This window comes from Trachemys scripta, chromosome 4 (genome assembly GCF_013100865.1).
Source record: "Trachemys scripta elegans isolate TJP31775 chromosome 4, CAS_Tse_1.0, whole genome shotgun sequence".
Lineage (NCBI taxonomy): Eukaryota > Metazoa > Chordata > Testudines > Emydidae > Trachemys > Trachemys scripta.
In genome coordinates this window covers 32,264,642-32,284,593 of record NC_048301.1, presented here as the reverse complement: position 1 = coordinate 32,284,593, position 19,952 = coordinate 32,264,642, and the positions used below count along the sequence as shown (strand labels likewise).

Below are 19,952 nucleotides of genomic sequence, written 5' to 3'. Positions count from 1 at the left end.
TATTTTTGAAGCACCTTACAAATGTATCAACCATCTAAAAAGGCTTTCTAAATGATTCACCGATTAAATTAACAATATGTGCCAAACAGAATTTGGAAACAGTTTAGAAAACTCAGGATCAAATGTCTTTTTCACGTAACTAGCATTGTCAGTATCAATTACTACAACATTTTCATAATCAATCTGGTACTCATTTACTGCTTTGACTACAGCCTGTGAAACAGTTGAGTGATTAACAGCATCTAAAAAAAAAAAAAAAAGTTAATATGCCCACTGAAATCAGGTTGTAATGGTGCAAATGGTACATTCAGAATTGATCTTGCCTCATCATCATAACATTCAAAGATAACAGCAATTTTTTGTCTTTAAGCTTCAGTTTTTAGTTTTCCTTTTCTTTGCGGTACACTTCAGGTAAGTATGTCTCAGTCAGTTGTGTCCTAGAAAGATTTGTACCACCATTCCGGACCCTGCTGTCAAGAAATTCTCTCACAAGTGGGTGGTCAGTCTTTGACAAGGGGATGTTAGCACCTGCTAGTGTCTTCACCCATGGCTGTACAAATCTGAAAGTACAAGTAGTTAGATAAATCTTCAGTGAGAACAAATATTTACCATCCATGTAACATCTTAAATATATGAATAAATGTATTAATCTAAGATTTATATATAGTAATAATAGGTATATCTCCATATATTTTCCCATAGAACTGGAAGGGACCCTGAAAGGTCATGGAGTCCAGCCCCTTGCCTTCACTAGCAGGACCAAGTAAATAATCATGTAGTCATCACTTACAAAAAAAAGTAGTTTAAAAACAGAGCTGTCTATTCAAGATCTCAGAGCAAGTGAAGAGATCCCATCACTGTGACTGTGCTATGCTACTTATCTTATTTTTCTGTATTATAACAACATTTTCCTATATTTCCACTCACCTCCACATATTCTTTTTCTGACGCTGTTTTGTTTTTCAATGAATCGTAATGGTCTTCTGACGTTTATTTCTGCCTTCCTCTTGAGCCACATCTTCCTTCAGTTTGTGTTTTTTTGATGCAAAATGACCCACAATTACAGACCGTCAGTCATGATTGAGAACAACATTGCACAATGTGCAAAATAATTTGTCCCCATCCGCATGCAGTTTTGTAAGGAATTCTCGAGCATGAGAAGCTGGCATAGCTGTTTTTGATGTGTGATGTGATGGCCATTCACATCATGCAAAAGAATGAATATCCCTTTGCCCTTTGGTAACTTCATCTGGACTTGGCTGGGTACTTTGGGAAGTGCTTGGTTCTGATTGTCCTGACATTTTATTGACTGCTTGGTAAACGCTTTATTTTGCCCTCAAAGTCTTTTTTTGTTTTTTTTAAATGGGTAAGTAAAATAAACCCTTACCTGTAATCTAACTCCACTGTGCCACTTTGGCACAGGAAAAAAGTGAGAAAGCTCATAGACCTTCCTAGCTGAGGATTCCCTTACTGTCATTTATATTAAGGCTCCTTTACATCACTCTGGCAATGCAGGGGCCTTAAAAACTTTCACAGATTTTATGCTCCTGGGGGAATTGACTAAGAATGGGAACAGTCGACGAACAATAGAAACATTAACATTAAAAGTCAGGCGCTACATTTCTGCCTCAGAGAATGAACTCAATTAACCATCAACAGTAAGTTCAGGAGCGCCGCCAGCTTTTCTGCCGCCCTAGGCGGTGGAAGGTCCCGCCCCGAAATGCCACCCCCACAGAGGCGGCAGACGGTCCCTCCGCCGAAATACCGCCGCGGTCGCCACCCCCCAAATTGTAGCACCCTAGGTGACTGCCTAAGTTGCCTAATGGGTTGCGCCAGCCCTGAGTAAGTTGAACAATGTTACTAACTACACAGTCAGGCTGCTAGTGCCTCAGAGAATGAATCAATTAAGGCAGGGCTGCTACATTAGTGCCTCTAACCTGCCTCATGCATAAAAAGCCCTACCCTTACATGCCAGAGAGCTGCAGTGGCCAGGGGGAGGGAAAGACTCTCACTCTCTCGCTTGTTGCGCCCACGTACGCTCAGCCCCGCCTGCCCCTGACGGTGATCATGCAGGCATGCACGCACACCCAGCCCCCCTATCCCATCTCTGAGGCTGCTCCAGGCATGCTGGAACAGACGCGCTGCCTGGGCTGCCGGGCAAGAGGCATGTGTCCACCGGCAGATTTTTTTTGCATTTTTCTGCCCGGGGCCCACAGAAAAATGCAGGCCATATGAATTCTGTGCCCCCACATTGGCGCAGAATCCCCACAAGAGTAATATACAAGGATGTTGAAACAAGAACATGCTGAAGCTTGTATCTTTTGTTCTGGAACATAACCTATGGTTTCCAAATGTTTTATATATTTGAATTAAGAGAAAATGAAAGACTGCTATCTAAGAACAAGAATCAAACAAGACTTTTATGTTTGTCTTACCTGAAAGCTTCAACTATGATCCTTTCAGGTAATTTTGGAGCAATGGAATTGAAGGCTCTTTTGAAATCTTCTAAAGTCAAAAATCCTCTATCTTGTTTAAAGAAGTGGGAAAATAAGATAAAAAAATACTATGAAGACTTATGCTTGCTCAAGAACCAAACATCAAATTTTTAATACATTAATATTTATAAGCCTGTCCAGTAGATTTTCAGAATCTAAGTACACTCTTTGAAGGGGAGGAGGATAGCTCAGTGGTTTGAGCATTGGCCTGCTAAACCCAGGGTTGTAAGTTAAATCATTGAGGGGGCCATTTAGGGATCTGGGGCAAAAAACCTGCCTGGGAATTAGTTCTGCTTTGAGCAGGGGGTTGGACAAGATGACCTCCTGGTCCCTTCCAACCCTGATATTCTATGATTCTAAGTTATTATAATTTCAACCGAAGTATTTTAGGAAATGGCTAGGATCCACATAGCGTAGGGTAGTAGGGGGTGTCAAAAGATGAGTGATTCAAGAATGATTTTGTACTGTCATTTTGGTGTATGCTACCAAAAACTCCATTCAAAGGAATTACTCCTGCAGCATCTGTACTGTACTGTTTCATATTTAAGAATTAATTTTAAAAACTGTCATTTTGAAAATAAACTTTTATACTGGGGAAACTTTCAAATGCACACTTTAAAATATACTAAAATTACCTTTTACATGTGTTTCACAATTTTTCTTCCCATATTTGCTAGTTATCAAAATTCCACATGTAGAGTTGTATTTAAACAAGGTTTCCCTCACAGTACATTTTCTCTTCTAGATTAATTCTGCAATGAAGTTATGATACTGAATATATAACATCAGAACAAAGTCCACGAAAGAGACCAACCACCTATGATTATGGGAATGTCTATACTACCGAATTAGGTTGCTGTAGCTATGCCGGCATAACCCTGTAGCGTAAACACAGTCTATACTGCTGAAAGATATAGGAACACCACTTCTCTGAATGACAGTGCCTAAGATGGCAGAAGCATTCTTCTGTAAACATACCTGCATCTACATTGGGGGCTAGGTCACCATATTTACGGTGCTCAAAGGTGTGTTTTTTTCACACTCCTCACTTCCATAGCTATGTCAAACTAACTTTTAGGTGCAGACAAGGCCTATGACTTCACTGCAGGATCCAAATGAAAGAGAAAGCAATAACTCAAACAGGGTTGTCATTGGGTACATATGGGGAGGAGGGAGAGAGAGAGAGACAATGATGGACAAAACAAAAGAACATGGGGTAGCTGCTGAGGTGCGTACGCCTCTTTAAAAAGCTTTATGAAGCAGCTTCTAGCGGGTCAGGACAAGAATGCTACCCATCAATTTAACAGATGGGAAACCGGATTGGATACACAAGATGCCTGACAACTTTGGATAAAAACGGGAGAATATATAGGGGTAGGTGCCTCTTTCCACTGTTCATTGGACAGCTAGAGAGATGTGAACTAATTGGTCCTTGGTTCCCACCATCATTTATTTAAATCCTGGCCCAAGGTTTAGCAGGCCTCTTGCCCCATGTTTAGATGAACCCACGTTCCCTCCTTGTAGTTCTGGAGTTATAAGAATTGTACTTCTAGGTTGCTTTATGTTAATTTGGTGCAACTTGCAGCCAGCGTCCAGGATGGATAAAAGGCCAAAGGGATAGTGATCAGAAAATAAGAAACATGGAATTTTGCTATGGACCTGGGCCTATGGAAAAGGGGTGACCTGAAGTCCTTGCAGCCTGCAGTCCCTGTCTGTCTGTCCCTTCTGTCCCCCTTGCTGGGGGAAAGGTGAGAAGATTCAGCAGAGCAAGCTGAATCCTTTGGGGTAGGCACTGGAGAGTCTATCCTGAGTTATGAGCCATATGATAGATGTCCAGTGTAGGGTTTACAGAACCTACCTAAAATGCCTGGCATGGGAAGATGGGGCAGATAGTGCGCCTATCCAATGTTAAATTTTAATAAAGTTGCAGCCTGCCATTTAAAATCTATCTCTGTGTCTGTTCTCATTTTCTTGTGTGTCCTGATCAAGCTTCAGAGGATGCTTGACTGACTCATTTCAGCACCTGGCCCTCCCTCTATTCCCCATGGGCCAAGCCTGTTTCAGGCCAGGGACAGACAGGAAAAAAAAAAAAAATCACATTGAAAGGATAGTATAAATGTTACATGCCCTTGGTTCACTGGCCCTATTCTCAAGCTTCTCTCCTCTTTGGTAAGGGGAGTGGGGAGGGGAGGAGAAGAATCACATTCCATCCCCATAGCCTACCAGAAAAGGAAAAGAACTACCAAGCCTGGGTCCCAGAATAAGCCATAGAAGATGATCCTTGCTGCTTTGTCTCTTCCGCTTCATCTGTCAGGCAGGGGAAGGGAAGATTCCCTCCCATCTCCTGGGAGAGGAATCGGCAGCGCAAATGGTGTGCATGAGTGAGCAGGGAAATATTAGAAGAAGAGGGTCCCGAGGGAGTTCCAATAATCAGGATGGAGATACGATAGTGGTAACAGTAACTGGGGTCAGGGTAGGTGAATAGCTAGAGATGGTTTTCTTCAAAAACTGGAGAAGCATGTGGTGGAACTGAGAACCTGGGAGCCTACTGCTGGCCTCAACTGCCTGCTGTCCCTCCTTCTGTTAATCATCTACCTGCAATGCCATTACTATATTAGTTACTTTACTTGGAAACAGAGAAACATCGGAAGATAGGGCTGGAAAACTCCCATCTAGGATACTGCCCAAATACATTTTGCTTTGTATTAATGCTCTATTTTGCATATTTGCTTCAGTACGGAAGTCTCTCTCAAAAAACTCTGCAGGGAAGAAAAACTTACATTGCATGTCAAAAGCTGTGAATATCTGCCTTATTTCACTATGGTGTAGTTGTGCAGCCTTCTTTGTACTCATAAGTTTTAAAAATTCTTCAAGTAATATACCTAGAAAAATGGAAAATGTGAATATACCTCCCACAAAAACCCCCTCTGCTTTATTTGCCCACTGCAACTATGAATGACTCAGGCAATATAATTGTAACTGCTTTATTATTAATGATAAGAACAAGAATTGAAACAATTACAGTATCTTTCATATTGTTCGGTTATGTGAAAATATTCTACTAGAGATTTGCAAAATTCAACTTCTTCTCAAATTATATTTCCATTTACCTGGTCATTTTGGCTACAATGCCATCTTGCCTTAGACTGGGAGAACAGGACAAAGAAGTGGTCTCTCCAAAGTCAATAGCACTTACATTCCACAAATAAAGGCATAGAGTGTATTGCACAAACAATGTAGCTGGCATCATTCCCAGCACTGTCTAAACCCTATGAAATGCTCTGTAGCCTCAGGTTTGGTTTCCTATGAGTCTCCTAATAAAATTGCATGGTAACACTGGATTGCTTATTACAGATTGTGTAAATGTACTTAGAAACAAATGTATCTGATTTTTTTTAGTGAGAGTTAAATAAAAGAGGTTGGAATGCAAATATAGTTTGTCAAATCCAACCCTAATTAACTGTCTGGTATTTCTGAAAGCAAAGTACTTGTATAAAAAAAGAAATCTTAGGAAAAAATGTATGCCCTAGTTTTTAAAAATAGAACAAGTCAAGACAGAAATAAATGTAATTTCAACTCAGAATTCTCATGTAGGTTAATCTTGTGCCTTATACCTGTGAAATATACAGATTTAGACCTATTTTATACAATTGAAATGATTTATAAAGGACGATGTCACTGTATTAGCTAGCTTTTTTAAACAAATATAACAAGACCTCTGTGGTTTCTTTTTCTTACAGTTTTTCCATATCAATTTATTTCTAATATGGTTCAGAAGCATAGCTCCTTCAGCTCCACCTACTGTCTCAATTCAAACCTTAAACTACAAGTTCTCAGGTTCTCAATGTTTTTTTCATTACTGCTTCTTGAAAACATCACATTAAAAACCATTACATTCTCAGTTTCTAGAATTATAGACACATGCTGGTTTCAACTACTAGGTTCTGTATATACACAATTTCTTTAATAACAAGGGATGCCTAAACACATTTAACTTGCCTGCCTGAGCAACATCCCTTTCAATTGGATAACTACGGAAGTAAAACCTTAGAAAAGCAACAAGGGCTGCAATCCATTTATTTATTTTCTCTTTCAAAGTGGCACATAAGACTGGAAAATTATAGTATACAATTTTCCTGTTAAAGAACGACCCCTACAGTACTGTGCTGCCCATTCATTGATCTCTTAGCACTGGCTTTTTATCTAATATAACTACAGAGCACAAAACTACCTCAATACATAAAAAGCCACATTTCTAGGTAGAAATAAAGTGTTGTCTCATCTGTCAACTGGACACTTAAAAATCCATAATCTAAAAACCCAAGTAAACAGTTAACTTTATGCTTGTGTCTGGACTTAGTTTTGCAGATAAGACTCCACTGCTGTTTATCAATCCAACAGACAAAAAATGGAACGGTGGTAGAGGGACATTGTCAGACAATTTTCATCACTTACCAATATATGCTTTGCTTACTTCCTGCATTTCTCTCAACTTAGATTATGAAAACAGACTAGCCAGATTTACATTTCTTTCTAGTCAGCTTCTGTCTATTTCATTTTCAGATTCTCATACTCTAGCACAATGCTGCTGTATTTGGGATGCATGTACTGCAGAAGCGCATTTATTTGTTAAAAGCCACCTCTTTCCACTTACAATTTAAGAGACCATTTCAATTAATCTGTAAAGTCTTCCTCTTTAAAAAAAAAAAAAAAAAAAAAAAAAAAATCCTCAATTTTGAGTCAATACATCTACACCAAAGCAGGGATGGTATAGTATATACCTAAGGTGGTTTTTACCAGGTAAAATAATGGGCTTTTACCGCTCAGGAAAAAAAACAAGTTAGTCCCAGTTCTAGGCATTTTCTATTTTAAAAACTGTTTCATTAATGCACACTGTATTATACTTAGCTTTAGTTACATATTCAAATTGTGGTTACACAAGGCAGTAGATTCAGAAATTAATTTAGGGTTCTACAAATAAAAAGTACAACTGCAGTAAGGGTAATACTAATATATGTAACATAATACTGAAGATTGGAATGTCTCTATACATTTTGGTTTGGTATTTTCTCAAGGAATTTATATGCCATGACTCATATTTCTATTTTCAATATTATATATGCCAAAAAAACTATCAACCCATTAAATAATTTTTCAGTAATTTTCATTAGTATATTCTAATAATTATTTTCTTTTTCCCAGTTTAAACTGGTATTTACCATTGCCTGCCCTAAATTAGTTTTTCCTGGAAAACTGCCAGCCTTGCACCAAAGACAAAAGCGAATTTTCATCATATGAGTCCCAAGAATTTAGCAATTAAATAATCCTGACTCTTCAACAGCCTCTGTAAATCTCTGTAATTAATCTGTAGCAAATAAATAAATAAATGAAATAAATTACATAAAAATAATATTTAAAAGTTCTTTTAAAAGTCTTTATAACCTAATTTTTAGATTACAGAAGTCATGAATGAGAACAGACTAGAGTGAAAGGAAAACCTGTTTGCATATTACCTGAATTTTTTTGTTGCACTGAGGCCATTACTGAATCCACCTCCACCTGGAACAGAGAAAATATACCAGGCAATATTGTTGAACCTGCTTACACCATGTGGTGAATTTGATCTATTATAGTCATTTCATTTTGTATCAACTGTAATTAATGGAATTCAATTCTGATCACATAACTATTTAACAGCATATCTTGTAAAATCATCTGCAGCATTAGTTCAGTACTATAGCTTAAATATCAATACTTCCCCTCCCATTAAACATTTGTGTGTCTATGACCAGAAAAGAAGCCAAAGGCTATGTCTACACTACAGAGTTAAGTTGACGCAAGTTACTCCGACAATCAGAAACCACTATAATTACATCGCTTGTGTATGTTCACACAATGCTCCTTGTGTCGGCAGAGCGCATCCACAGTTGGTGCTCTAGCATTGAAAGAGCAGTGCACTGTGGGTAGCTATCCCACTGTGCAACGTGCCACCTTCTGCTGCTAGGAGTTGTGGGAATGGATTGCAGGGCATTATGGATGGGGGTTTACCATCCCAAAGATGCAGTTTTTTCTGTCCCATCATTCTATGGGCTTCTGACTACCCTCTGCACCGTTTTTCAAGTCCCTGTAAACTGTGTGCCCGCCATCTCTGCCCAAAAACCATGGATCCTGCACTGCTCACCAGTCTTGTGATAATGGTTATTAACACAATGCAGCTGATCATACAATATTTTCTGAGCTGTGAATGCAAACAGGAATCTGCGGTGCCTGCCCTGCTGGGTGCCACGGAAAGAAACAATTCCAGATTACGTTTGGCATTCATGGAATAGCTGCACACAGTGGACTGTTGCTATTGGTCTCGGAAAAAAAAAAAAAAGCACTGAGCGGTGGAATCACATTGTTATGCAGGTATGGTATGACAAGCAGCAGCTGCAAAACTTTTGGATGCACAAAGCCACGTTCCTGGAACTGTGTACGGAGCTTGCCCCTGCCCTTCCACAAGGACACCAAAACGAGAGGAGCCCTCTCAGTGGCAAAGTGTGTGGTGATCACTGTGTGGAAGCTGGCAACTCCAGACTGTTACTATCAGTCATGAATCAGTTTGGAGTTGGGAAGTCCACCACGGGGGTTGCGTTTACACAAATGTGCAGGGCCATTAATCACATCCTGCTATAAAGGGCTGTGTTTCTGAGAAATGGGGAATGGCTCTGTGACAATGGGATTCCCTAACTGCAGCAGAGTGATAGACGGCACGCATATTCCAATTTTGGCCCTGGACCATCTTGCGATGGAATACATCAATAGAACGGGCTGCTTCTCTATGGTACGGCAGGCACTTGTGGATCACCAGGGTTGTTTTGCTGATAACAATGCGGGGTGGTCAGGAAAGGTTCATGATGCACACACCTTCAGGAATATTGGCATATACAGAAAGCTGCAAGCAGAGACTTTCTTTCCAGACCAGAAAATTCCAGTGGGGGATATTGAAATGCCCACAGTGATCCTGGGAGACCTAATCTACCCCTTACTTCCATGACTCATGAAGCCTTACATGAGAAGCTGACAGCAGCAAGGAGTGCTTCAACAACTGGTTGAGCAGGTGCAGAATGACCGACGAATGGGTGTTTGACAGATTAAAAGCTCACTGGTGCTGCCTTTATGGCAGGTTAGACCTCAGTGAGGAAAATATTCCCATGGTCATAGCAGCCTGCTGTACTCTGCATAATATTTGTGACGGTAAGGGGGAAAAGTTTCCCCACGGGTGGAGCATGGAGGCAGATCAGATGGCAGCTGATTTGGAGCAGCCAGACACCAGGGCTATTAGAGGGGCTCAAAAAGGGGGCTATTCGAATGAGGGAGGCTTTGTAGCAGCATTTTGACAATGAGCCCCAATAATATGTCTTTATATAATGCATTCAGTCAGGCTTGTTTACTTGCCACCTGGAATAACCCTTGTGAGGATTGCTTCCTGAGCATGATTTATAGTTTGCAAATGTGCCAATTGTCACTGTGTATGAATTCCAGTAGCAACCATTGTGTGTAGGAAAAAATAAAGATTCATTTTCTTTCGATGAGTGTATTTTTATTAAACAGCAATAACCAATACACAGGATTTGATTTCTTGCAAGGGAGATGACTCTGAGAAGCACTCTCTTAAAGGAGGCACTCATAGCTGTGTTCAAATCCAGCTATCATTACCTGTCCAAAGGGGTGAAGTGAAGGGGCTATTGCGACGGGCCAGGGGAGGGCGTGGCACGCAGTTCTGTATAGGCTGCAGGGGAAGGCAAGCACACATATTCTGACTGCAGTGCAATCAGGGACTTCAGGATCTCTGTTTGGTCGTGCATCAGTTTTATCATCCGCTCCCACCCCTCTAAAATACGCTCTTGGTGCTGCTTCCTTTCCAGGCTATTTTCAATTTTTCATTAATTGTCTCTCTCCGCGCTCTGTGATCATGATCTGTGGCATCAGATGATCGGAGCACCTCCCTAAACATATCCTCCTTATGCTCCTGGGTTGCCTCCTTGTCTGATGGAGGCATTCCATTGGTGTGTAGGAAGTTCCCCTCCAGAGCACAGGAAACAACGAACAGAGGCAGTATTGTGAATGCACTCACAGCATTGAATCATAATAGTTAAATACATCTCTTTCTCGCTCTCCCTTGGCAAGCACACAGCTCAGCAACAGCACTAAACATGGTGAGTTCAGCCCAGGGGAGAGAAGGTCCAAGATGGAGCCAAGGGTCTCGGTGTTTTTTTTTAAAAGGGGATCAGTGCAAGTGACTAGGGACACTATTGTAAATTCTGCCACCGTTTTCCACAGGTGGGGATAAATTCAAGCTGGTATCTCACTCCGGAGGGTAAACAAGGATGCATCTCCTGCATGTGTGCGGCTTCAGACTGGGTACCTATGCTGCTTGCCTGTGTGCCGCTTTGGTCCCTGCAGAAGTGATTACTGACTGGCACCGCAAAGTTTCCTATAGTGGGGGAAGGAAAAAAAAGCAGCACTGCTAAGGAACCTTTAGCAAAAGATTGGCAAGTACCTCCAGAAAAGTTTGCTGTGTGGAGCCGCCATGGTCAGCTGGGAAGATGCAATGTGAGGTCTGCACACCGAGCAAACAGGAAGTGGAATTTCAAAAATTCCAATCCTTTAAAGGGGGAAGGGCAGATGCCTGTGTACCAGGCTGCAGGGCAGCAGAGTTCGAACAGTGGACCAGAGCGGTCAGCATGGGCATTGTTGGACACCTCTTGGAGGCCATTTATGGTGACATAAGCAAGCACAGTGTCTACACTGATGCTTTGTCAATCTGACTTTGCTGCAAAAAGCAATGCACCTCTCATTGAGGTGGTTTTATTTTGTCAGCATATCAGGAGAGTTAAATTGGGAGGAGGAGCATTGTAGTGTGTAAACCGCCACTATTCTGTTGACAAAAACTGACTTCGTCAACAAAACTATGTAGTGTAGACAAGGCCAAAGAGTACACCAATTCTAACTAAGTCCCCAATCTTTCAAAAATAAATATATGTTTAACTGAACTCAAATGGACTTACTTAAAGTCGTCCCGCTTAACGTTGTTTCGTTGCTGATCAATTAGGGAGCATACTCATTTAAAGTTGTGCAATGCTCCACTGTTAGGTTGTTTGGCTGCCTCCCTTCTCCACAGCTGGCAGCCTCCCTACAGCCCCCTCCCCCACAGCGCCTCCCGCCCGCCAGCAGACTGAGGATCAGTGCCTTCCCCTTCTTCCCCCTGCTGGCGGCAATCAGCTGGCTTGCGGCATTTTGGAGGGAGGAGCGAGGACTTGGCGCACAGGCTCCCCCTCCCTCCTGCCGGCGGCAATCAGCTGGCTTGCCGCATTCGGGCGGCAGGGGGAGCCTGCGCGCTGAAGTCCTCGTTCCTCCCCCTCCCTCCTGCCTCCAAAACGCCACAAGCCAACTGATTGCTGCCGGCAGGAGGTAGGGGAGGGAGTGGAGGTGCGCCAAGTCCTTGCTCCTCCCGCCTCCCTCTGCCCAGGGCAATCAGCTGGCTTGCGGCATTTTGGAAGCAGAAGGGAGGGAGAAGGAGCGAGGAGTCGGGGTGCAGGCTCCCCCTCCCTCCCGAACGCTGCAAACCAGCTGAGGAGAATATTTTTGTAAAGTTTGGTAAAATTCTATTCTGTTATTTTTAAGTAATCTGATCATGGGGGGAAAACAACACTAAAATTTTTAGGATACTTTTTTAGCACTTAAATGAGTGACAAGTGGTTTGAAGTTAGCTTGCAGCACATGCAGGCCTCCATGAAGAGTGACTGCTTTAATAAATTGGGAGAAGCTGGTTGAGAAATTAACATAGTGCACAGTACTTTATTTCCTTATTAAGTGGACACTACGCAAGATTAACCAGCTACACGTGTAAACATGCGTCTGGATAGTAACATGGTGATGGACACAGATACATTTATTTCAGTGATTACATACAACACCATGTTTGTATCATCTTTTATACATGCTCTATCTATTCTGTTCAGGTACCATTCCCATCCCCAAAGTATATGACTGCATTCCAACACTGTAAGAAGCGACAAGACTAACATTTCGCACATGTATTTTATTCTCTCTCTCATCCTCTCCGGAGACAAAAAAATGTGTATGTTGCATAGTATTTTGGTAGGCTTTAAAATAAACAAAGTGCATGCTGCTGTGTTTATATGTCAGAAAAGGCAAGGTTGAAGAAGTACATTTTGCACTTCTTGGAGCCGTAAGTGACTCCACGAATATGTGTTTACTTATTGTAACAGACAGTAATTTCTTCTCAAAGAGCATCATGAAATAAGCAAATGGCCTGTGTGTATATTAATGCACAATCATTTGGCTCTCATATCACACTTTAAACTAAGCAGGGCTCACTACCTCTCTTTTCCCACCCACCTTGTACACCCTCAGAGCAGGATTTTGCAAAATTAATGTGGATAGTGACAACATTCACAACATGAAAATTAATAGCTTGGGCCTTTTGTTTTTAATTACACACACACAGCTGACACCTGACTTCCAAGAATCAGACTATACTTCTGTTAACGTCATGAATTGTAACAGCTCTGCCCAACTGGATCTATTAGACTACTTTGCATACGATGCTCTTAATAATGATATATCCTTATAAATGTAGTCTTTAAGACATGATGGAGAAAAAAAATAAGTCATACCTTTGAGGGTTTGTAACCAAATAGCATCACTACAGCGACCTTAAAGTCCTCTCTGCTTAAATATCCTTTTTTATCTTCATCACATGCTTCAAAAACCTAAAGAAAGTAAATAGATTTCCATTAAGAAACAACAGGACACCTGACCTGAAGTTACTGTTATTACTTATTAAAACTGTGTGTGAGAAATAAACAAATACTTATTTGGAAAAAGATATCACATTTAAAACCTGCAACTTAAAAATCATATTGCTGCCTGAAAATGTTTTGCACGCCTTATCTCACAAGGTGACTCACGGCCAGTGGAATACTACTGCTTTTAGCTCATTAAAAAACAAAACAAAAAACCCACAACCCTACATTTCAGCTTGATGTCTTTAAATATAAAACTTTTTTCCAGTTAGTAAATTGTTATTAATTCACTACATCAAAAATGTTTTCTTATTAGTGTGATTTATATTCTTTTCATTTTAACTGTGCATAAATATCTGGCAAAATTTAGGACCTTGTGGGAGTCTAAGGCCATGTCTACACTACAAAATTATGGCAACCTAACTAATGTCACCATACAGCCACCACAATTATTAAATTGCTTGAGTGTGCACACACTTGGCTCGTTGTGTCAGCAGTATACATCCTCACCAGCCAGAAGTACTTGTACCTATTGTATTGTCAATGTTGGGCATTGTGGGATGGCTTCTGAAGACCTGTATCAGTCGACATAAGCAACACAGTGTCTGCACTGACACTACACCAACCTAATTACATCGAGTGTGACTCTATGCCACTCATGGAGGTGGTGTTACTAAATCAGCATAGAGAGGCACTTACATTAGCAGGAGCCAAATTTAAGTGAAGACCCTTCCGCAGCTAGGTTGATACAAGGCACCTTACATCAACCTAACTGTGTAATGTAGACCAGGCCTAACATTTTGAACAGATTCCTGGAAACCAACTTACACAAAAGACCTGCTCCTATGAAGCTCTGAGCTTCTCTTTAAAGTACTGAGCATCTTTAACTTCCACTTAAGTCACAATGCAGGTTTAGGCCACAGCATGAACAAATGGCTGGGGAACAGCCATGGTTCATAATCAGGAAGGAGCAAATCTTTTCAGAGAAACTAGCATTTCAGAAAAAAACCCAGTGCATTTTCCACACATGTATTAAGAGGAAGGTTAACGTAAATAACGTATTTTGAATCATACAATTCTAATGAGGGATTTTCTCCCATAAGTGCTGATAACAAACCACAACATGGGTTCCACTTTTATTTTGGTAATATTGGGGAAGGAGGGGGGAATATATTTATGAGCTATTCCAGGTGGGAATGTAAAAGGACAAAGAAAAAAAAAAAAAGACACAGGGCTGCTGTCTATCACTCTAAGGGCTTTAAGAAAAAAAATGTGCAATGAAATTTCTATTTGTTCATGCCTTTCATTACCAAGTTACTTGGTGTAACTTGCCTATTTCATCAGCATTCTGATAACAGGGTCTTGCAGTTACATTCTTTGTTAGCTGTAGTCATGGGCTTGTAGTAAATTAGAATACAGAAGGAATCAAATCCTATGTCACTTCATTTTGCTATGCTGAGCCAGTTTTGATGTAGGCGGTGTTCTTAATTTGATTAATTTAAACCCCTTTTTCTCCCACTCTTTCCTCTAAACCGTCGTACAACTATCCTCATTAGCAGAGCACTTCATGTAGTAATTAATAATGAACTGAAAGAATGATTATGCAAATACTACTCCTGCTCTGAACCAGCATCAAGGCCAAATGAAGCGTTACTAGGTTTATTCGGGACACTGTGGAGTGCGTATTGCGCTGCTTCAATTCCGTGGGAGACAACAGGACGGTTCGTCAAAGCCTCAAGAGTAGGAAACCTGCGGCTCACAGGCTGCTGAAGTGCGGACGCCGGTGTCCTGGCCAGCGGTGGGTGCGAAGCAGGATTTACTCCCCACCACCACGCTATGGCACTAGCTCTCTGCCGCCTTCCAGCACGTCTAGCTCGGAGGGGTTTCAGAGGCATGGGAGAGACTGGGATCAAGGGCGAGCCCTGTCCCAGTGAAACAGACACAACGCGCCTGTGGAGCTGAGGGCCGCCCGCAGCCCACGCTGCGCCCCCTGCGCCGGAGCCCCACGGAGCTGCCCGGGTGACTGCCTGGGAACATTCGGCCGCTCCCTGGCTGAGCCCGGTCAGTGTCGGGCCGCTTCTGGGTCCACCTGAGCGGGCCCAGGTGTTCCCACGACCCGCCTACCCCGCACCCGCAGCCTCGGATCCTACAAACCAATCGGCCCCACGCCCTGAGCATGGGGGATCCCGCCCCCTCGCGGGGCGCGCCGGACCGGTACCTACCCGCACGTAGCGCTCCCCGCTCGACCTGCCGCTCCCCGCTCGGCTGGGGGCTGCGCACATGACACAGCTGTTCTTACCCCTCTTCTCCGTTATAGTAACCCGCCCGCCTCGCTTAACTTCCGCGGGGCAACCACAACGCCGCCTGCTATTGGTGCGGAGCGCGGGGAAGGCGTCATTGGCTGAGGAGGTTGGGATGGTCCCGCCCCCGCTTTCCCAGGCCCCGCCCCCACCCCTCCGTCAGGGACCCACGCGAACCAGACGGGCGATAGGACCCGGAGGGAGCCCGCCCCGGAACGGGAAGAGGTGGGACCCGGCTCTGCGCGGGACGGTTCAGTCAGCGCCGGAGCTCTGGTGAGCAGCGTCCCTGAGCCCGCGGAGGCGGAGCGGCGCAGGTGCGTGAGGAACCTGGGCGGGGCTAGGGGAGGGCGCAGGAGCTCGGGACCACCAGGTGTAGCGGCCCTCAAGCACCCACTGCCCCGGCGGGTGGCAGGAGCGATCTTCGCGGGGTGCCGGGAGCGCTGGGCCGCGGCGTGCGAAGGCGGGTGGGGGGCATGGGACTGAGCCTCTCTGCGGTGGATGGTCCTGCGGGCTCCCTGTGTCGGGCTGGGCCTGGGGGGTCTCGTCCCGAGTGGGTTGGCTGTAGCTCCCCGCGGGACCAGGGCCGTGTTGAGCTGGGAGCTGGACAAAGGCAGGATTCTCCCCCCGGAGCGCTTTCAGTCTAAGGGTTTGTTTGTCTGTGCGTGACAGCTAATTGGGTTAAAGTCAGATTTGACTTTAGAGCATAATAGGTGTTACATGGAGCTGGTCTGGAAGGACACCATATATATATATATATACACACATGAGATTTTCAAAGTGAATTACACTAAACAGAAGCAAGGCGTTCTTATTTCAGAATAAATGTGTCCACACAGAATGTTGTTCTGGAATAATTCCATGTGTAGACAAACCCTAAAACCCTAACGCATATACATGCTTAACTTTACATACAAATAGCTCCGCCGAGTTAAATATGTGTACAAGTCTTTGCAAAATGAGAGCCAATTCAGAAAGTGACATATAAGAGGGATACAGTCTAATAGATACAATTTATATGTACTGTACCTTTTTTTCTCTTTACAAATAAGTGTCAGCTATCTCAATCCAGCTATTAGTTACTGGCTGATTTCCTATAGGCATCATGGCTCTAGATTAGGGGCTATTGGCCTTGCAGTTTGTCTTTTGATGCAGGTCTTTCATTTGTCTATTTGACTCCTGGATTAATAAACTAGTTGCCTTTCACTTCCTGCTGGCTGCTGTTAGATGTGCAGTATACTAAGGATAGTAGCTGAACTGGTTATGAAACTAACTAATCTGAACCTCAGTCTCTTTTCCTACTTCAGCCTTTTTAGTAAAGTTTTCTTTTCCCAAGCTTGTTTTTTTAGTTGTGGTTTCCCCATTGGTTAGTAGCCTATCGTTTTGATGAGCCGTCCCATTGCAAAAGTCAGTAGGTGTTGCAGTCTGTCTCCCAGGCTTAAAATAAATTCTTGATTTAAGGCCAGAGCTATCCTAAAAAGTTAGGTCAAACCAGCTACATTACATTGTTCAGGGGTGTGAAAAATCCATACCCCTGAGCTATGTAGTTAAACCAACCTAATCTCCAGCGCAGACAGCACTAGGTCAACTGAAGAATTCTGAATATTCTGTCTTCTGTAGACCTATTGCCTCTTGGGGAGGTGGATTAACTACAGTGATTGGAGAATTCCTCCTGTCGCTGTAGTGAGTGACTCCACTGTAGCAGTTTATATGTAGACGTAACCTAAGTCTTGCATACTTTTGGAGGGTTTCTAAGTGAGAAGCTCTCTGGATGACCCCTTAAATAAGAAAATCTCAAAGTCAGGGTGAAAGTTCAGGATGGTGAAGAGTAAATAAGCTCTGACAAGGAAAACGCCCGTGTGAGAAGTACAGTAGGCATAAAGCACAGTTTGTGTGGTGTTTGTTTATTTGTTTATTTTTTTGCAGAAACATGTCTCAAGAAAGTGAGCATGGGAAATGGACGGTATCTAGCAGTGATGAAAGTACAGAAGAAAATAATGATGCTGAAAAGCCATCTACATCTTCATTGTCTCACAGTGGACATGGCAAAACTAGTGGATCACAGTACCCATGTTCAGAGGCCAGAAAAGTTGGTCACAAGAGAAAAGCCTCCCCTGTGAAATTTAATGATACAAGTTTTTCTACAGAAATTTCACCAGCAAAAATCCAGAGAACTTCCCAAGAAGGTTTAGGTTGGTGCCTTTCAAGTAGTGAGGAGGAGCCTGAATCTGAAGGTCAGCCACAACATGCACAAAAGGAAGCAGTCAAAGAGGAGAAATATAGTGCACCTAAAAAGCAGCCTTCACGTAGATTTGAAGATGATGAGCTCCCAGTGAGCCAAAAGCCAGAAAAACATTATAAGGTAGCAAGTGAAGGCCAGGACACTTGGGATTTGTTGAATGGAGGGAACCCTTTCAGATTCTTTGTCACTAAAGTCAAAGGTATTAAGTCTAAGTACAACTCTGGAGCACTTCACATAAAAGGTAAATGTTTAATTCCTACAGAAACAGTGTTTCATGGCCATAACCCTTTGGTACCAGTTCCCAATGCAAGGAATACACAATACACCCTTGTGTGTCACTGGAAGCATCTACCTGAGAGAGGTTGCATGGTGCTTGCGTTGCTGCCTTTTGGGGTTCTGCTGAGGGAGAAGGATTTTAATTCATTATTAGGGTCCTATAGGAGCTCCCACCATTGGAGGCTCCCAGGAATAAAGTGCATTTCCTAGGGGCTGAATTACACACCCCTCCAAATTTGCGATTATTGCTGAATTTTTAAAGCATTCGGATCAGCAGTCCTAGAAATTACTGGAAATCTGGGTTCAACCCAAGGTTGAATAACTCCTTCTGTGAGGAGTATTGTCACTTCAGAGATGCCATACCAGATAAATAGGCCAGTTACAGCTGATGTGCAAAAAATAACTTCATATTTCTTAATACATATGTAGTACATCTTGAACTTCAGCTGTTACACTAACAATCTGTGTGTATTTAATTAAATAGAAATCTGATGAATTACAAATTAAAATAGTCACACAGTGTGCATTTATTTCTGTATGAGATTTGTGGGCTGACCTTTAGCAGCATGGAAGTGCTTGTACCAATATGAGTGTACATATTTGTAGCCCTGTGCTTGTGTACAATGAAATTAAGTGAAGAGAGTCATGCCTCAGGGTGTGGTTGATTCTTTAGCCAATATTCTCACCAGTGTTGTATGCCCAAAGTGCTGATGTGTTGTCTGAGGGATCCATACTGCAAGATTTTACAGGAGTAAATCAAGTTGCTGAGGATTCTCACATCTCTCTGAGTTCAGTGGGACTTGAGGGCTTTCATCCTTTCTCAGAAGTGTTCTGCATCTTGCTTGCTTGAGCCCTGAACTAGGGGATAGTTTTTGTGTATTTAATTTGCAAAACCAGGTTTAAAATATTTCATCTGATAATATTTTGGGAAAACATGTATGTGATTATATTTTGAAGTAAATCTTTTAGTGCTTTAAACATTCAGATTTTGTTAATGCATTATCAGTGGGCAATCTATTATAAATTCTAATACACAAGAATCTGAAGCTTCTGTCTTGGGCCTTAATCCTTCAATAAGACTCTTGTGTGGCCTCATTGACTTCAGTAGGAGTTGACCTATAAGAATCCAGTTGCAGCATCAGAGGATGTCTCTGTGCTCTAGCTGCATTTGCTTCTCCCCACTCTCACCCTAAAATGAAGGAAGTGGAAAATGCTGAATTGTTGTCAGGAGACTCAAGTCCTTCAGGTCCAGCACAAGCATAGTATGGACAATATCAGTACAAATGTCTTTGTTACCTTGCTGATGTTCTTCAAACCTGTTCTGAAGGGCCCACCTTCAGAGGTGACAGGGTAGCTCATTCTCCATTGCTCTCTGCCAACAAGTTTGCTATTTTTTTTTTGTAGACAGACAATCAATGAGAACTGAATTGTCACCCCCAAATTATTTCACAAACAGTTGCTGATGCTGCTTGTCTGGACTGCATTTAAGCCAGCAATCTAGATGAGAGAGTCTCCCTATCATTTTACCAGGTCCATGTGCAATAGTAATTAACAAATTGTTACAAGATCTAAAGTGTATATGAGTATTTTACTTATAAAGATGTGGTTAATAGTGTGTTGTTTTTTTTTAAATAGATATTTTGTCTCCTCTCTTTGGGACTCTTGTATCTTCTGCTCAGGTGAGTTTTAGGTCTTGCTGTTTTGTTTTTTTCCCTTCCAAATGTTGAACTCACTTTCAGTGGTTTATGCTGCTATAATTCCATTAACCTCAAGGCTGCTACTCCGGACTCGTCCAGTGTAACTAATATCAGAATCTGGCCCTTCCCACTGT

General features: G+C 42.4%; 2 protein-coding genes across 8 annotated transcripts in view; one reads left to right on the top strand and one right to left on the bottom strand.

The window, feature by feature from the left end:
- Window positions 1-250: 250 nt before the first annotated feature.
- On the bottom strand, window positions 251-15,876 carry EFCAB11 (EF-hand calcium binding domain 11). 4 transcript variants are annotated; one of them, XM_034768112.1, is made up of 7 exons: window positions 15,529-15,751; window positions 13,178-13,273; window positions 8,009-8,054; window positions 5,276-5,377; window positions 2,436-2,526; window positions 928-1,022; window positions 379-550 (listed from the first exon to the last, which is right to left on the bottom strand). In XM_034768112.1, the coding sequence occupies exons 1-7, from the start codon at window positions 15,586-15,588 to the stop codon at window positions 522-524; spliced, it is 519 nt and encodes a 172-aa protein (XP_034624003.1). In that variant the 5' UTR covers window positions 15,589-15,751; the 3' UTR covers window positions 379-521. The 4 variants fall into 4 exon arrangements, with proteins under 4 accessions (XP_034624002.1, XP_034624005.1, XP_034624003.1 ...); XM_034768113.1 differs by having other exon boundaries at window positions 412-560; XM_034768111.1 differs by lacking the exon at window positions 928-1,022 and having other exon boundaries at window positions 251-560; window positions 15,529-15,857.
- TDP1 (tyrosyl-DNA phosphodiesterase 1) overlaps window positions 15,782-19,952 on the top strand; it is a 111,847-nt gene continuing 107,676 nt past the window's right edge. For 2 of the 4 annotated variants that reach the window (XM_034768109.1, XM_034768105.1), the window contains exons 1-3: window positions 15,782-15,920; window positions 17,530-18,086; window positions 19,757-19,800. In XM_034768109.1, the coding sequence (XP_034624000.1) occupies window positions 17,534-18,086; window positions 19,757-19,800 (597 nt within the window). In that variant the 5' untranslated portion in view covers window positions 15,782-15,920; window positions 17,530-17,533. The other 2 variants (XM_034768108.1, XM_034768107.1) reach the window with 2 other exon arrangements.